Here is a 19380-nt window from a genome sequence, read left to right as displayed (position 1 = left end):
GCAACCTTCTTTTGTTAATTTTGGATTCTATAACTATTCCTGATAGCTGTTTCTCCTTTCTTTTAATGCTACATAATCCATTGCAAGTTTTGATTGAATTGTGTCTGCTATGGGTCAAGGCTGTATATTGTCACCCTGCTTATTTAACAGACTACATTATGCCAAATGCCGGGCTGGATGAAGCACAAGCTGGAATCAAGGTTGCCGGGAGAAATATCAGTAACCTCAGATATGCAGATGATACCACACTTAGGACAGAAAGCAGAGAGGAACTTAAGAGCCTCTTCATGCAGGTGAAAGAGAAGAGTGAAAAAGTTGCCTTAAAACTCAACATTTAAAAACTAAGATCGTGGCATCCGGTCACTTCATGGCAAATAGATGGGAAAACAATGGAAACAATGACAGACTTTCTTTTCTTGGAGTCCAAAATCACTGCAGATGGTGACTGCCATCATGAAATGAAGAGACGCTTGCTCCTTTGAAGAAAAGCTGTGACAAACCTAGACAGCATATTAAAAAGCAGAGATTATTACTTTGCCAACAAAAGTCCATCTAGTCAAAGCTACGGGTTTTCCATTAGTCATGTATGGATGTGAGAGTTGGACCATAAAGAAGGCTGAGCACCAAAGAATTGATGTTCTTGAACTGTGGTGTTGGAGAAGACTGTTGAGAATCCCTTGGACTGCAAGGAGATCAAACCAGTCCATCATAAAGAAAATCAACCCTGAATGTTCACTGGAAGGACTGAAGCTCCAGCTCCAGTACTTTGGCCACCTGATACGAAGAGCTGACTCATTGGAAAAGACCCAGGTGCTGTGAAAGATCGAAGGCAGGAGAAGAAGGGGATGACAGGACAAGATGGATGACATCACCTACTCAATGGACATGAGTTGGAGCAAGCTCTGGAAGAGGATGAAAGACAGAGAAGCCTGGAGTGCTGCAGTCCATGGAGTGGCAAAGAGAGACGTCTGAGTGACTGAACAACAACAGTGGGTCTGCTCACTGGCTAAGAATGCCAGAAACACCTGCAAAGTCATGTACATTTTTAAGATGCACATGACAAAAAATTTTATGGTTCTCGTCTTAGAATTTTTTTTTTCTTGGCCACACCGTGTGGCCTATATGATCTTAGTTCCCCAACCAGGGATCGAACCCATGCCCTCTTCAGTGGGTGTGCTGAGTCTTAACCACTGGACTGCCAGGGAAGTTCTTTTTGTGGTTCTTCTAATTGAACAGATAACTTTAGAAAGGCATAAGAGAATGCTGTTTCCATCTTTCAGCTGTAGTTCAGGAGAAACATTTTGAATTGGAGAATGAAATTGTAAGGCAAATGTTCTAATATAGTTTTCATTGGTCCAATTCTTATTTACTTTAAAAAGGATTTCGTAGAAGTTTGCTTTTAGAAATCTCTATCAGGGCTTCTCTGGTGGCTTAGTGGTAAAGAATCTGCCTGCCAATGCAAGAGACATGGGTTCGATCCCTGATAAAGGAATATCCCACATGCCTCAGAGCAGCTGAGCCCATGCACCACTGTTAAGCTTGGTTCTAGAGCCTGGGAGCTGCAGCTGCTGAGCCTACACGCGGCAACTACGGAAGCCCCAGTGCCCAAGGACCCTTCCTGCCCAACAAGAGAAGCCACCACAGTGAGAATCCTACACCCTGAGTGAAGAGTTGCCCCCACTTGGCATAACTAAAGAAGAGCCCGTGCAGCAATGAATACCCATTACAGCCAAAAATAAACAAAATTATGAAAAAAGAAATTTCTCTCAATGAAAGATGTCTTTACAATGATAGAGAGTTTGTCACAAACATCATATTCAGTGGTTGAAATAACGTTGAAGCATAGGGAACTGTCCCATGTCGGGGATTTTTGAGGAGAAGCATTAAATACAAATAGGACAGAACATAAAATATACTTAAAAAATCATACACAGGTTTATCTTTAGGAGTGTTAGGCTTGAGAGAGGGGAACCTAGTCTGTGCTTTGGTGAGATGGTAAAGGAAGGAAAAGAGGGTTCTTTCTTGGGTCAAGAAAAGGTTTTATGTTCTAACAGAAACCAAGAATAAGGGAAACTAATTTTATGAGGGAAAAGAAACCTTTTATTTTCTAATTAGAGAGGACAAACTTTAGTGATTGAGTTTTGATATTTCCCGTTTTTGTCTGTGACCGTTGGTGTGCGATATTAGGGAATGGAATTGAAGAGAGCTGGAAGGCTTGGGACATTTTGAAAAGTGTGTGTGTTGTGGGAGGAAAGGAGGAGACAGAAGGGAAGTAGCCATGGAGTGGGATTGGCAATCTTTTCAAAAAGGAAGATTTTTGTGTAAAGGAGTTGGAGCTAGAGGACAAACTTACAGTTATTGTATCTTGTCTGGGATTATAGAAATGGTTTGGTTGAAGCTGCAAATAAAATGTAAATGAATGAAGGCTGTGGCTTGCTGAATTTCATGTATTACTACTGAGATACTATTCAGTAATGTTTCTAACAGAGAACATCTAAAAATAGATTCCCAAGCTTATACATGTATATTTTTCATCTTTTGGTGTGTCTTCTTCCAGTTGACAGTGTGTGGTGTTTTTTCTTCTTTTATCATTTAAGGAAGAACTTCACATGTCACTTTCAAAACTGAACAATGAGTATGAAGTAGTTAAAAGTACAGCTGCAAGGGACGTGGATTTGGATTCAGAATTATGTGATTTAAGACGAAATTTGGAGGCAAAGGAACAAGAACTCAATCAGAGCATTACTGAAAAGGAAATACTAATAGCTGAGTTAGAAGAATTGGATAAACAAAACCAAGAGGCTACAAAGGTAACTATATTAAATATATTTTATATTAAAGTCAGTGAAATATATTAAATTCTACTCAGTAGACTGAACACTGGCTTAATAAGCAATACTGACGTGGTTTAATTTCTGTGATTTAATCAGTATTTTAGTGATGCTCTAGTTAAAGAGGTTGTCAGACCTTCATTGTAACATTTAGATAGTAAATATCTGACTTTGTATGCCGTGTAGTCTCACTTGCAGCTACTCAACTCTGCTGTCCTCTTATGTAAACGAATGAGCCTGGCTTTGTTCCATTAAAACTTTATCTACAAAAACAGGCAGGTGTGATTTGACCTGTGGGCTATAGTTTGTTGTCTCCCTGCTTCCGTGTTTGAGTTGAAAATCACCAACGTTTATCATCTATCTTCTTTGCTTTTAAGTTCTAACCTCTGCAAAAATAGATTTGTTGTAAGATAATTAGTAAATGACTTTGTTAAGAATTTTTTTAAAGTTGCTTTAAGAAGGATTAGAAATGTCTAAGGATTATTCTCCTATTATGTATGACATTTTAAAAAGTTTTATTTAGGTATTAAAATGAGAGAATATTTAAAGTTACTGTGCAAATTACTTTCTCTTTCAGCACATGATTTTGATCAAAGATCAACTATCAAAACAACAAAATGAGGGAGATAATATCATCAGTAAACTGAAAAAAGATCTAAATGATGAAAAAACGAGAGTTCATCAGCTTGAAGATGATAAAATGAACATTACTAGAGAGTTAGATGTGCAAAAAGAAAAGTTAATTCAAAGTGAACTGGTACTAAATGATTTACATTTAAGCAAGCAGAAGCTTGAGGATAAAGTAGATGATTTAGTAGACCAGCTAAATAAATCACACACACAAAATTTAAGTATCCAGAAGGAGAACTTTGAACTTCAGGAACATATTAAACAAAAGGAGGAGGAGCTTTCTAGAGTCAGGGATGAGTTAACGCAGTCTCTTAATCAACACTCTGACAGTAATTTTAAGGATAACTTACTTAAAGAAAGGGAAGCTGAAGTCAGAAACTTAAAGCAAAATCTTTCAGAAATAGAACGCCTCAATGAAAATTTAAAGGAAGTTGCTTTTGATCTCAAAGTGGAAAATGAAAAGTTGAATTTAGCATGTGAAGATGTTAGACATCAGTTGGAAGAGTCTCTTGCAGGTAACAGTCTGATTGCTGTGGAAAAAAATGCCATTGTGGAGGCTCTAAAGCTGGAGAAAGAACAATTAGAAGCAGAATTGTGTCAGGCTGAAAAGAGGTTGTTGGAAGAAGCAAGCAAGTATGAGCAAACCATTGAAGAACTATCCCATGCACGTCATTCGAGCACCTCTGCATTACAGTTAGACCATGAACGTTTAATTAAACTCAATCAAGAGAAGGACTTTGAAATAGCAGAACTTAAAAAGAATATTGAGCAGATGGCAACTGATCATAAGGAAACTAAGAAAATTTTATCATCTAGTTTAGAAGAGCAGAAGCAATTGACCCAACTTGTAAATGAGAAAGAAATTTTTATTGAAAAGCTTAAAGAAAGAAGTTCAGAGCTTCAGGAGGAATTAAATAAATATACTCAGGCCCTAAGAAAAAATGAAATTTTAAGGCAAACCATAGAGGAAAAAGACAGAAGTCTTGGCTCCATGAAAGAAGAAAACAGTCATCTGAAAGAAGAGCTGGAACGACTGAGGGAACAGCAGAGCCGAGCTGCACCTGTGGCTGAACCGAAAACCCTTGATAGTATTACAGAGCTAGAATCTGAGATAAATCAGCTGAATATAATAAAGGATAATCTTGAAGAGGAAATAAAGCATCATCAAAAGATAATTGAAGATCAAAACCAGAGTAAAATACAACTGCTTCAATCTTTACAGGAGCAGAAGAAAGAAATGGATGAGTTTAGATACCAGCATGAGCAAATGAACACCACACACACCCAGCTCTTTTTAGAGAAAGATGAGCAAATTAAGAATTTGCAAAAGACAATTGAACAAATCAAAACCCAGTTGCATGAAGAAAGACCGGACGTTCAAACAGAGAATTCTGATATTTTTCAAGAAACAAAAGTTCAAGGCCTTAATATAGAAAATGGAAGTGAGAAGCACGATTTATCTAAAGCTGAAACTGAAAGATTAGTGAAAGGAATAAAAGAACGAGAGTTGGAGATTAAACTTCTAAATGAAAAGAATATATCTCTAACTAAACAGATTGATCAGCTGTCCAAAGATGAGGTTGGTAAACTAACTCAGATTATCCAGCAGAAAGATTTGGAGATACAAGCTCTTCATGCTCGGATTTCTTCCACTTCCTACCCCCAGGATGTCGTTTACCTTCAACAGCAGCTGCAGGCCTATGCTATGGAGCGAGAGCAGGTGCTGGCTGTTTTGAGTGAGAAGACTAGGGAGAATAGCCATCTCAAAACAGAATACCACAAGATGATGGATATAGTGGCTGCCAAGGAGGCAGCCCTCAATAAGCTGCAAGATGAAAATAAAAAACTGTTTACAAGATTTGAAAGTAGTGGCCAAGATATGTTTAAAGAAACCATTCAGAATTTATCCCGTATCATTCGAGAAAAAGACATTGAAATCGATGCATTAAGTCAAAAATGTCAGACCTTATTGACAGTTTTACAAGCATCCAACAGTGGAAATGAGGTTGGAGGTGTTAATAGTAATCAGTTTGAGGAGCTCCTACAGGAACGAGATAAGCTAAAACAACAGGTCAAGAAAATGGAAGAATGGAAACAGCAGGTAATGACCACGGTACAGAATATGCAGCACGAGTCTGCCCAGCTCCAGGAGGAGCTTCATCAGCTTCAGGCGCAAGTTTTGGTGGACAGCAATAACAGCTCTAAGTTACAAGTGGACTACACTGGCCTGATCCAAAGCTATGAGCAGAATGAAACCAAGCTCAAAAATTTTGGTCAGGAATTAGCACAAGTTCAGCATAGCATAGGGCAGCTTTGCAATACCAAAGATCTTCTGTTAGGAAAACTTGATATTATTTCACCGCAGCTCTCCCCTGAATCATCGACTGCTTCTCAGACAGCCGAGTCTCTGAGAACAATTAAGTTTGATGTGTCGAATGAGTCTTCTAAACAAGAAATAGAAGAGCTAAGAAGATCCCTGCAGGAAAAAGATGCGACAATTAGAACTCTCCAGGAAAATAATCACAGATTGTCTGATTCGATTGCTGCTTCCTCAGAGCTAGAGAGAAAAGAGCATGAACAGACTGATTCAGAAATTAAGCTGCTGAAGGAGAAACAGGAGAGCTTACAAAAGTCACTGAAGGAAAAAGACCTCTTGATCAAAGCCAAAAGTGATCAGTTACTTTCTTTGAATGAAAATTTCACCAACAAAGTGAATGAAAATGAGCTTTTGAGGCAAGCAGTAACGAACCTGAAGGAGAGAACACTAATTTTAGAAATGGACATTTGTAAACTAAAGGGGGAAAATGAAAAAATAGTAGAAACATCCAGGGGAAAGGAAACAGAGTATCAAGCATTACAGGAGACTAATATGAAGTTTTCTATGATGCTGAGAGAAAAAGAATTTGAGTGCCATTCATTGAAGGAGAAGGCTGTAGCTTTTGAGCAACTACTGAAAGAAAAAGAGCAGGTATGTTCTGGATGGTGTTGTGGAAGGAAGTTTGGGGGTGGAGGAGAAATTTTAGTGTGCTGCTTTATTGATGTTATCTTTAGAGGGGAAGGTGAATTTGTTCATTTAGAAATATGTACTTCAAAGCATTGTGCTTCATTTTAAATAAATTTTCCCCAGAGGCATCTGAGGAAAAGTTTTTCCCCAGATTACTAGATAGTTCCAATGATTTGTAGTGCTAGATTAATTTCTTTATGGTCTAAGTAGAAAAAAAGAGTTTAGAAGCAGTTTTTCATTAGAAAATAGAAATATGTTAAAAGAGAGAACTTGGACGTTACTGCAGTTTAACCACATTTTAGGCATATTTCACTAACTACTGGCTTTAGAGCTTCTTGTATATTAAAGGAAGTTCTGTGAAATACATCGACATCTTTGACAGTGATCTGAAGTAAGAAATACATTTTACACTGTGACACAGTAAGCATGTGTGTGTGGAACACTGAAGCAGAAGTTTCAGGAATCAGAAATTACCCTCATTACATGTGATGCTCTGTTAAAAACAGGTTCTGTATGACCCATTAAACTGACTTTTATGAATTACTCACAGCCTGGTATTTGAAAAGCATTAGCCATGAATAGTACTTTTCACGTAGTGAACTCAGTAATTATTCTGATCCTAGCTGTACCACTGATGTGACTTCAGGTGTGTTTTGACTTCACTGGTTTGTTTATTCAACCATATAATGAAAGACTGTATATCGGTTAAGGTGTCAGTAGTTTTTGATACATTTAAATTTTTACATGGCAGTTGATGTTAGATTTTGATAAGAATGTGTTGAAGACCTAGTAGATCTTACTATGATCAAATCTGTGGGCTCTTTTGGTGTAAGGCCTTTTTACTCTGATTTCTATGCTTAGTAGTAGAAATTTGGAAAAGAAATGAGGCAGAACAACGGAATATTCAAAAAGTGCTTCTTAAGTGTTTACGTGCTACCAAGCACAACAAAATGATTTAACATCTTTTGCCAATTAAATCCTCTTTTAAGAATCTCAGATTAAAGCTTGGGAATGCTTGATGTAGTTTTCACTTAATAAGAAAAGTCTTAACGTCATCTTCCCCTTCTTTGTCATCTAATTAAGTGAGTACACTGATGTGTTGAGGTGTGTTCCTCCTTTCAGGAGTAGCTTCTTAGCTTTTATGGTACTGGTCTGTAATCCATATTAAAAAGACTGTCAGAGGGTAGAAGCTTTCTATTGCTCGCGAGCCAAATTTGTGTGTAACGATTAAGAGCTTGTAAGAGTACAATAGGGGAATGGAGGTCAGTAGGTATTCATTTTTCATGTGTTTTTCCTATTGTATGATAGTTTTAGCATCTCATACAATCTATTTCATTGACTTTATAGATCCAAAGTATGCACATTTAATTAAGGTTCACGTAGCTTTCAGGAAGCTTTCCTAAGTCAGTTAAGTTGTACTTAAGTATGTATTGTATTGAAGTTAATTATCATAAACTAATTTTTTATAATACCCTATATAATTGAAGAGTACCTTTATTATATTTTTAATGTAATAAATAGCATTTTTCTTCAGGGAGAAAGTTGTGTTCTCAACAGGAGATCTTCAGCTCTTTAATTTTCAAGCATTTTTACTTTCTCTAGTATGAAAAAAATTTAACTGAAAAACTATTTGGAAAATACTGGCTCCCTTTTCCATGAGGGGGTGTTGAGATAAAAGGAACAGATGGTTTTATGTTTTGGTTTTGACGATTTTCCTTGAAGGACGTGTAATTTATTCTTAAAGAAATGGAAAGTTTACATGAAAATGTAAAAATAATACCAATCTATTAATAGATTCAGACAATATGCATATTTCATACAGAGAAGAATTGGCTGTAAACAGGCTGACACTTTTTTGTGCTTTTTAGAATTCCAGCTATCATCTTAAATTCATGGCCCTGCTTTTGCAATGAAAGTCTTTAATATATTGTACTTGTAAGGAATGTATTCAGGAATAAATTTTCACAGCAGTCTAGCAAGATATCATTCCTGAGTTGCTTTCATTAAAGTGTTGCCAAAATGTTCTTTTAAAATAGACTGTGCATGTGAAATGACTTCCCTTTTTTCTCCTCTGCCAGCAGCTTGGCACTGTTACTTCCCTAACAACAGTTGTGTGTGCTTGACAAATGCTGGCACATACCTGTGCCTGTATGCACCCGCGCGTGTGCGCACACACACACACACTTTTGGGCAATTTGGGGGTTTGTGTACACTTTGTTGTGTAGGATAAATTTGAGGAGATTGTGTCCTTTGAGTCCTTTTTTAAAGCATTTAAAATGAAACTTTTTCTTAAAGAATAGTTTTAGATTATTAAAAAGTTGGGGAGATAGTAGAGCCTTCCCATATACCTCACACTCAGGTTCCCCTATTTTTAACATCTTATGTTATTGTGGTACCTTGACTACAAATAATGAACCTATTTAGATAAATTAATACTTTATTTGAAGTTTCTCAGTTTTTTAGCAGATATCCTTTTCTTATTCCAGGGTCCCATCCAGAGAATACATTGTATTGAGTTATCATGTATTCTTAGGCTCCTTTGGACTGTAATTGTTTCTCAAACTTTGCTTGTTTTTGATGACTTTGACATAGTTAACTGAATTTTTAAATTATTTAATGAAGAAATGTCTTTTTAAAATGTATTTTTCTTGAAAGCTAAAATTATTTCTTTCCAAAAGGGCAAGACTGGGGAGTTAAATCAGCTTTTAAATGCAGTTAAGTCAATGCAGGAAAAGACAGTTATGTTTCAACAAGAGAGAGACCAAGTCATGTTGGCCCTGAAACAGAAACAAATGGAAAACACTGCTGTACAGAATGAGGTATACTTTCACTTTAAAGAAGCAAAATCTTAAAAACTGCTAAGTAAGAAAACTGTGAAGATTATCAAGTAAACTGAGTTTCTCTGTTGGCTGATTTTTATCTTAGTCTTACTCTGATGTGCTTTAGTGGGATTTTGATCTCCCAAAGTGCATTGTTTCAGTTTGCAAGCAAAAACCATGATCTGATCATTATGGTGTATACCTAAAATTAATCATACCTCAAGAAAAGAACAAGATGGCGTATCTTGGATATAAAAAAAAATTTTCCTACCTGTAAAGTATTAAAAAAAAAAGATTTACTGAAAAAAGTGGCCCATCACAAAAAGCTTAGTACTTGGTAGTTTTATTTTTTAGTATAGCCAACATAGGGAATGAGATCTTACAAAGTAAACCTTCCATATTCAAGATGATTTCCGGAGAATTTTTTTCCTACCACAAATGTATCTTGCAATATGAGAAATTAGCATACAATTAATACACTTCATAACGGAGAAAAGATTTAATAACAAAATGGCATGTAGGAGGGAAAGGGGAGAGATTTTAATGGAGGAAAAATAAATGAAATGTCCTCTACTTAGGTTCAACATTTACGTGACAAAGAATTACGCTTAAACCAGGAGCTAGAGAGGTTGCGTAACCATCTTTTAGAATCAGAAGATTCTTATACCCGTGAAGCTTTGGCTGCAGAAGACAGAGAGGCGAAACTAAGAAAGAAAGTCGCAATATTAGAGGAAAAGCTAGTTTCATCCTCCAATGCAATGGAAAATGCAAGGTAACTTTTTCATGTTTTCTTTTTTTTTTAGTGTTAACTGAACACGTCCTGAGTGTCAGACTCAATAAGAGTTTTTCATATGTTACCTCATTTTATTCTCACAAAATTTATTAGCTCCACTTTACTGACTAAGAAAGTAAGAGTAAAGAGATTTAGTAACCTTCCCAATATCAAGGACACAAGTACATGTGTATTCTCACACTTGGGTTTGTAACCCTTATCCAGATTTGGCATTCAACTAAAGCTTCTCTGAATCTTAATTGTTATCCTAGATAGTCCTTCTCATCATTTTAGGAGGCTAGGCTTAAATTCTGACCAATTAATTAGCTTTCCCAAGTTTTCCAATAACTAGTTTGTGTGATTTAATACCATCCCCCATCCCAGGTCAGGCACTACAGCTTGCAGGATCTCAGTTCCTGGGATTGAGGCTGGCCCCGGAAGTGAAAGCGTGGAATCCTAACCACTAGGTCACCAGGGAACTCCATGATTTAATCTTTAATCAAGTGATCTAAAGTTGGACAAAGTTTGGATGTTAGAATAAAAGATGTAACCTGTGAAGGCCTAGGTCAGTGTGAATTAACTCCAGGCTTACTAGAACTTTTGAGTGACCAGGTCCCTGCTTATGTATTTTTCAGTTTTATTTCTCTCAATAAAAGTGTTTATTTTCCCCCTTTTTACAAAAAACGTTTTCCACTTCAAGAAAATCACATAACCCAAAAGCACTTGCAGCCACAGTCTCACTTACCCAGAAACAGTGTTTTTTTGTGCCTTTGAATGCTTCTGTATATGTGTATATATATTGTATATTATTCTCTTAAAGCAAAATGGTTGAGATCATACTGTTTATACTGTTTTGTAACCTGCTTCTGTCAGTTAATAATATGAATATCAGTACACATAAGCTATGTGTTTCTGCAGTATCATTTATGGCTGCATAGTACCATTATTGTATTTGCCATAATTTCTTTAAGGCATTCATTTATTATTGATCATTTAGAATGTTCCAGCTTTTCAGAATTACTAAGAGTGCTGTTTTGATAACCCAAAATAGGCATTTTTGTGTTGATGATAGATTATTTCCTTAGTGTGAATTTTGAAAAATGGAAATTCTGGTTTGAAGGGCGTTTTTAAAACATTTGAAATATACTGCCAAATAATCTTCCAGAAAAATCATATCTGTATTTCTGTTAGTTGTACGTACATCATTTAATCTTTTTACTGTATATGATGTGGAGGGAAATACAAGGGTATAGTACATATTATCTCTTGTCTGCAAAGACAATATAGGATAACACTTCTGAGGGCAAACCCCTTGCCCCTTTTGTTGGGTACATTATTGTACCTTCAGACTCAGAAGAACTTGTTTAAGATAAGAATTAAAGCAGTGAGTGAACATTTGTGTATGTTTTTCACATTGGCAGAAAAAAACATTCTCTATCTGTAAAATTGATCATCTTTCAATTTCAGGCCATTATTTTCTCTAATTAAAAGTCACTAGTTTCTGCCTGTTTTCGTTTACCATTCATAATAACTGTCAAAATAGTCTTCCTTAGGTAGGCCTGTGATCTTGTTGCTCCTTTTTCAAAACCATGGTAGTTTCTTCATGATTTGGGCCCAGGCTCTCTACCCCCTTAGCCTTATTTCTCACTATGATCTTCATCCAACCAAACTATTACTCACTTCTTCAGATAGAGCTATTTTCCTACTTTTTGTTTCCTACTCTTTCTTTATAAAAAGAGTGGGCCTGGTCCCTAACCGTTGTATTTGTTAATCTCACTTGTTCTTCAAATAGCACTTCCTTCATAAAGAATTCTTTGGTTAGGAACCCACTCCTCAAATCTAAAATCAAACCCTAGTGTGATGTTTGAGTCTTTGATAGAGCACTTGTATTTTACTTTGGAGTATAGGTAATTATTGACCTGCTTTACGCTTTCTCCCACCCAGTGAAGTGTAAAGTTACTGGGGGGTAGAAATGATGCCATCTATTTTACACCCTCCCCCCAGTGTACATTGTTATGCATAGTTTCAGAGCTGTCCAGTAAGTACTGGTGTATAAGTAACTCAGATCTATAAAATAAGGTTGTGGTGTTTTGAGCCCTTAACAATAGTAATATCTTATATTTGTTAACATTTTGAATGATGTCACAGTTCATTTCATCCTTACAATTGAGTGATTTGTTAACAGGCAAAGTTAAAGTCAGGGACAGAAGAGGGGATTTAAGTCCTCTGGTTATCAATTTTTACTGCTCTTTCCACAAGAGGGTGCTGTTGTGTAAAGTTTCTTCAAAGTGAACTGCTCTTAATTGGCTTTATTGGGCTGCTCTGAATAAGAATTTAGCTGGCTGGGTATTGAAAACCTAGGAAAGGCTATTACAGTATTTTGTATGTAATAATTATACATTAAAGAAGTATCTCAGTGACATAAGCCTATAGGTGTTCTGTAAATCTCTTAAGGATCACTTGATTTATTATTTGGAACAAGTGTAGGGATTATTTAATATAAACAGAAAGATGATAGTAAAAGTTAATCAACTCATAATTAGGGCATTTAATCAATGGGATAGCCTTTGGAAATTTGTTAGTTCACTAGGATTGCGAGTGCTAAAAACAAGGGGGTATCATAGAATCCGTTGCTTGTTAGGTTGGGAGTTGGACAAAATGACTTCCAGAATCCCTTATAGCTTACTGGTATAAGTTTATGATATATTACACTCTAAGGGTTTTAGCCTGGAAACAAAAGTTGCAGGCTATTTGTGAATTTTTCTTACGCTGACATTTCTTGATCAGCACAATTCTGTTTAAAATGACTGCTGTTTTGTTCAAAGTCACCTTCACAGGAAGGATGACTGATTTAACAAAAGCAGAGAGAACAAAGATCAGAGGAACTCTTCAAGTTTGTTTGAAATCTAACTTGAATTTCATGCAGTGAAATGTAGGGAAGGAGAGATTCATAGAGACAAAGTAGAATGGTAGTGCCCGGGGGGGAGGGGAAGTTACTGGGCATGGGGTTTCTGCTTAGGAAGAGGGAAAGCATTCTAAAGATGGTTGGTGGTGATTGTTACACAGCCATGTGAGTGTACTTAGGACTGCTGAACTGTACACTAGTAAGTGATCAAAATGGTAAATGTTATGTATATTTTACCACACAAAAAAACAGAGGGAAGAGGTTTCATCTCGTTAAAGTATCTGAATACTTTGAGTATAACTTGCACTTAGTGCTATAATATGTAGGGAGGATATTTCATCTTGTTAAAGTGTCCAAACAGAAACAGTTTTACTTTTATTCTTTCTGTTCAAAGCCATCAAGCCAATTTACAGGTAGAGTCATTGCAGGAACAGTTGAATATGGTATCCAAGCAAAGGGATGAAACTGCACAACAGCTTTCCGTGTCTCAGGAACAAGTGAAGCAGTATGCGCTGTCACTCTCCAACCTCCAGATGGTCCTGGAGCACTTCCAGCAAGGTCAGTTGTATGGCCAGTCTTTCAGTGAAGAAAAGTCATTGTACGGTTGACCCTTGAACAATGCATGGATGCTGACCCCCCCACCCCACTGCAATTGAAAAATCCACATATAACTTGAGTCCCCCCAAACTTAACTCCACTTTTTTTTTTTTTTTGGCTGCTGGGTGGCATTCAGGGATCTTGGTTCCCTGACCAGGGATTGAACCTGTGCCCCCTGCAGTGAAAGAGTGGAGTCCTAACACTGGCCTGCCAGGGATTTCCCTAGCCCCCACACTTAAGTCCTAATAGCCTACTGTTGACCAAAAGCGTTACTGATATCGTAAGTAGTCAATTAACACATTTTTATATGTTGTGTATACTCTATACTGTATTCTTACAAAAAAGGAAGCTATAGAAAAGAAATGTTATCAAAAAAATCATAAGGAAGAGAGAATACATTTATTGTACTGTGTTTATTGATACAATAAGTTTCTGTTACCTGTTTACAAGATGAATTGTTTGCCTATTAGTGCCTGCATCAGTATTCTCTTGTATGATAAGAAAAACACTGTAGATGTTATATATACTACTAACACTAGACATCAAAAGTAAAATGTGTGAAAAATTCATATTTATAGGTATAATGATTCATGATTGATAATGAAGAAGCAGTGTTATTGCTTTATGATAGCCTAGCCTTTACACTAATGAATGGTTATAAAGTCTTTATGGTATACAATAATATGGTCATATTTATAATATAGTACTGGAAACAGTGTTACATTAAAAAAAAACACTTGTGATGATAGCCTGATATGCAGATTTTCTAGTTACAAAAGAGGCATACCTTATGGTATTGTGATTCTTTGGAAGCAAAGTTATAGAACACTAAGAACACTAAAACATTAAATTTATATTAATTATCACTCACCTTCTGCCTGTGTTATGATAGACTTGTTGTTCAGTTGCTAAGTCGTGTCTGACTCTTTGTGACCCCATAGACTGCAGCACATGAGGCTTCCCTATCCTTTACTATGTCCTGGAGTTGATTCAAACTCATGTCCACTGAGTTGGTGATGCCATCCAACCATCTCATCCTCTGTCACCCCCTTCTCCTGCCTTCAGTCTTTCCCAGCCTCAGGCTCTTTTCCAGTGAGTCAGCTATTTGCATCAGTGGCCAAAATATTGGAGCTTCAGCTTCAGCATCAGTCCTTCCAATGAATATTCAGGGTTGATTTCCTTTCGGATTGACTGCTTTGATTTCCCTGGTGTCCAAGAGACTCTCAGGAGTCTTCTCTAGCACCACAGTTCTAAAGCATCAATTCTTCAGCATTCAGCCTTCTTTATGGTCCTGCTCTCACATCCGTACATGACTCCTGGAAAAACCATAGCTTTGACTATATGGTCCTTTGTCAGTTGGAGGTTGAATCCACTTTGAAGAGTTAATCATCAATAATTACTGTCCTTTGAACTATTGGTTAATTTGTTCTTAACTGTTCATCTATACTTTAACTGCATTTTCTCATTTGGGTGGAAAGTACTTTTCTAGACACATAGTAGTAATAGGACCTGGTACTGTGAATGGTACCCTGATAACCAAATACACTTTTTCACATCTACTTCCCATCCCTAGATTTACTCCCTTTAGATCATTCACCCATCCATTTGTTAGTTCATACATTCAGTAATTACTGAGAATGAATGAACTGCTAGTAGGGAGGAGGTGCTTAGAGGATGTGATGCTACTGAAATAACGAAAGTCATAGTTTTGTAACTGAGCAAACCTTTACATTTGTACATATGTACATATCAGGGTTACTCCTGTGGTTGAAATTTTGAATTTTAAATGTAAGGGTTAAATGTAAGAGTTTTGAATTTTAAATGTACAAGATAGTGTGATAGTGGCTGAGGCCATAGAGAAAGCTTTGCTAAAGAGGAAATACTGATATTTGAATAGAGTTCTGAAGGGAAGGAAAGTTTGCAAGATCTGGAGAAAGATTTAAGCAGAGGAAACTGATCTCATTAATTTAATTCCGGTTAACATCACTACTAAGGCATATATAATTTTCTTGTTGAGACATTTGAGCTATTAATGTTTTTGTTGTATTATTAAAGTTTCAAGTGGTTTAAAATTATAATTTTATCACACAATTATAAAATAATAATATTATATTTTTCTCCTCTTTAGAGGAAAAAGCTATGTATTCTGCTGAACTAGAAAAGCACAAACAGCTTGTTGCTGAATGGAAGAAAAAAGCAGAAAATCTGGAAGAAAAACTTGTGTCATTACAGGTTGGTTGAAATAATTTACTCTTGTGAATTTTATTATTCACAAAACAATTACTTGTACAATTTTTCTCTTGGAAATAATCTCCTGAACAATTAATTTAGTAAATGTTGCTGGGACATAGCAGTGAACAGGATACTAAGAATTTCCCTCATGTGACTTATAGTTTAGAATAGACATAGCAAATATGAGACTTCCATTTTTAGCACAGGTGGGCATCTTAGAGATCATTTTAAAAAAATAGTGTATACTTTTGACTTTATAATTTTCTCTTTTCAACAAAATATATTGGGTACTGTTTCACATGGATTAAAATAATGTGTATTATCCCATTAGATTTTTTTCTTTTGCAGACTAATTCTTTAAAATATTTTTCTCTTTATTATTATTGCTATACATAAAAATTATATATAAGAAGTAAAATGAACCCTCATATTGAAAAGATATTTCCTTTAATGGTTTGAAATGTTTACTAAATGTTGAGTGACTGCAAAACAGTATTTACTCATTACTTTTTTCAACTTGAGTTTTATTACCAAAATGTCATGTTATCTTCCAGAAAATGATCAGCATAGAGGGTTGCAAATTCATCTGAAATTTTCACATAAATAGTATTGTAGTCTAGATTTTTCTTATTATAAACTTACTCATATAATATCTAGCATCTTATTTTCATTAAAATGTTCTAGTATTAGGGCTTCTCTGGTGGCTCAGACGGTAAAGAATCTGCCTGCAGTGCAGAAGACCTGGGTTCCTCCCCTGGGTTGGAAAGATCCCCTGATGAAGGAGGAAAATGGCAACCCACTCCAGTATTCTTGCATGGAAAATCCCATGGACAGAGGACCCTGGTTGGCTACAATCTATAGGGTTGCAAAGAGTTGGACATGACTGTAGTGACTTAGCACACACACTAGGTTTTTTTTTTTTTTAATAAACTTTAGCATCTTATTTTCATTAAAATGTGTTGTTCTAGTATTAAATAACTTCTATTTGAGTCATGTTTTATGATCATGTCTTTGAGATTGGGGATAACATTAATTTAGAGGATTGTGCAAAACAATATTTAGATAATATAGGAATAGCAGTACAGCAAATACTCACATACTCACCATCTTGTACAAGAAATAGAATGTCACCCATTGAAGTTCCGTAAGCATCCCTCCACTTCTCCTCCTCTCCTTAGCACCTTTTATGCTTTTTATCCCCTTGTTTTCCTTTATGGTTTTATTGAATATATCTGTGTCTTTTTATAATACATTGTTTGGATATATTATAAAATATTTTTAAACTGTATAAATGGAATTCTAAACTGTATGTAAATCGAATTCTTCTGAGACTTTTTTTTTTGCTTAGTGTTATTTTCATAAATTTCAGTCATATTACTATGTTAGAAGGTTCATTATTTTCACTGCTGTTTTCATTGCATGAATATATAATTTATTTACCTATTTTATTGATAAAGGACATTTCCATTATCTGCTATACAAACAATGTGGTTATGAATTTCCTTGTTGATATCTCAACTCATTGGAAAAGACCCTGATGCTGGGAAAGATTGAGGGCAGGAGGAGAAGGGATGACAGAGGATGAGATGGTTGGATGATGTCACTGACTCAGTGGACATGGGCTTGAACAAACTCCAGGAGATAGTGAAGGACAGGGAAGCGTGGCATGCTGCAGTTCATGGGGTCACAAAGAGTTGGACGCACATATGCGAAAAAAATGAAGAGTCGAACACAGCTTAGTGACTGAACAGCAATATCGTCTGGTGCACATACATGAGTTTCAGGTGTGTATCTTGATTGGAATTGCTGGCTCATGGGATATATATGGGCAATTTCAACTTTACTAGATTTGGTGGCAACTTGTTTTCTAAAGCATTTGTGATGATTTTCTCCTGCCAGTAGTACTTTGTGTTCTTGTTCTATTAATACATCTCTGGCAACACTACCATTAACAGAATTTTTAAAGTTTTCGCCAGCGTGGTTGGTTGTTGTTCACTAAGTTGTATCTGACTCTTTGTGACCCCATGGACTGCAGCTTGCCAGGCTTCCCTGTCCTTCACTGTCTCCTGGACTTGCTCAAACTCATGTCCATTGAGTTGGTGGTATCATCTAACCATCTCATCCTCCTGCCCTCAGTCTTTCCCAGCTTCTTCCTTAGAGAAGGGAATGGCAAACTACTCCAGTATTCTTGCCTGGAGAACCCCATGAGCAGTATGAAAAAGCAGTGTGGTTGGTGAGAAGGGCTATCTATCTTAGGGTTTTAATTTGCATTTCTAGTAGTTAGGTCTAGCATCTTTTAAAATGTTTATTCACCATTGGTGTTTACTTTCTGATCAGCTCATTAACACATTAAAAATTTATTTCATCTGATGCTTTTAATTGTTTTCAGTGGGTCCAAAACATCTAATCTGCTACTGTTATAAGTCCAGATCTTCTTTTTAAACTGACTTTGTTTTTAAAAATTTAAAATGTAATATATATTTAGAAAAACAAATCAGAAGAAACCGAGAGGGAATTAGTAAAGATAAAAGTTGAAATTAATGAAATAAAAACCCAAAAAATGGTAAAATGAGTAGTGGAATCTAAACTTTAATTTTCAAAAATCTTTTAGTATAGTTTTAAGCTGTAATAATTTCTTAAAAAATTATATTTTCTTAACTATAAATGCTGTGAGGTTAACAAATTCATTTGAAAGTTTAAATTTATACTAAATTTAATCTTGTAGATTTCAAATGTTAGTTTTTTTCATTTAAAATTTTTTGTTTCAGCTTCTCTGTCAGTCAAGGTTCAGCCTGAAAAGCAGAACCAGTAGGATGTGTATGTGTGTACACATATGCACACACACACATATACACATATACGTTGATGTGTATACTAGATACAGATTCACACATAGGAGATTTTTACATGAAATTGGTGATATGATTGTGGGGTCTGGCTAAACAAGTTGGAAATTCGCAGGTTTGATAGTATGGAAAGGTTACATCATAGGCAGGCTGGAACTCATAGGTTTGGGCCAAAGCTGTTGTCCCCAGGTGGTCAAGAATGTAAATCACAAACAGGATGAACTGAAGTGGGCATGGGCTGACGCTGCTGTCCACAGATAGAATTTGCTTCTCTTTTATAGAGAAAACCCAGTTCTAGTTTCAAGATATTTCAACTGGTTCAGTCAGGCCCACCCTGATTATTCAGGATAATATGCCTTCCTTAAATTCAGCTGATCAGGAGCATTTATCACTTTTACAGAATATCTTCATAGCAACATCTACATTACATTTGGATAACTGGGGACTAGCCTATCCAAGATGATACTACAAACGAAAAAGCTATCACACCCTGATTCAAGATGATGAAACTGTGATCTCACATTTTTGTGGTTGAATCCTTGAGAATAACCAAGAAAATTGTGTAAAAGAACAATAGTGAGGAGGGACTTGCCTGCTAAATGTCAAAATAGAGCCATAAATCAATACCATATTGACTAGATTAGTAGAACAGAAGGAGAATCCAGAAATGGAGCCCAAGTTACATTTGAGAATTGAAAACTAAATTCTAAACTACTTTTAATTTAATGAGGAAAAGAGTAGATT

General features: G+C 36.0%; 1 protein-coding gene across 2 annotated transcripts in view; it reads left to right on the top strand.

The window, feature by feature from the left end:
• Positions 1 to 19380, top strand: part of TRIP11 (thyroid hormone receptor interactor 11) — a 70737-nt gene that overhangs the window by 27402 nt on the left and 23955 nt on the right. For both annotated transcript variants that reach the window (XM_070357863.1, XM_005910255.3), the window contains exons 10-15: positions 2598 to 2810; positions 3409 to 6429; positions 9144 to 9284; positions 9863 to 10056; positions 13356 to 13519; positions 15687 to 15790. In XM_070357863.1, the coding sequence (XP_070213964.1) occupies positions 2598 to 2810; positions 3409 to 6429; positions 9144 to 9284; positions 9863 to 10056; positions 13356 to 13519; positions 15687 to 15790 (3837 nt within the window). The remainder of the gene's footprint in view (positions 1 to 2597; positions 2811 to 3408; positions 6430 to 9143; positions 9285 to 9862; positions 10057 to 13355; positions 13520 to 15686; positions 15791 to 19380) is intronic.

The sequence above is a fragment of the Bos mutus genome, chromosome 21, assembly GCF_027580195.1.
Source record: "Bos mutus isolate GX-2022 chromosome 21, NWIPB_WYAK_1.1, whole genome shotgun sequence".
In the NCBI taxonomy this organism is placed as follows: domain Eukaryota; kingdom Metazoa; phylum Chordata; class Mammalia; order Artiodactyla; family Bovidae; genus Bos; species Bos mutus.
This window is presented reverse-complemented; position numbering and strand designations above follow the sequence as displayed.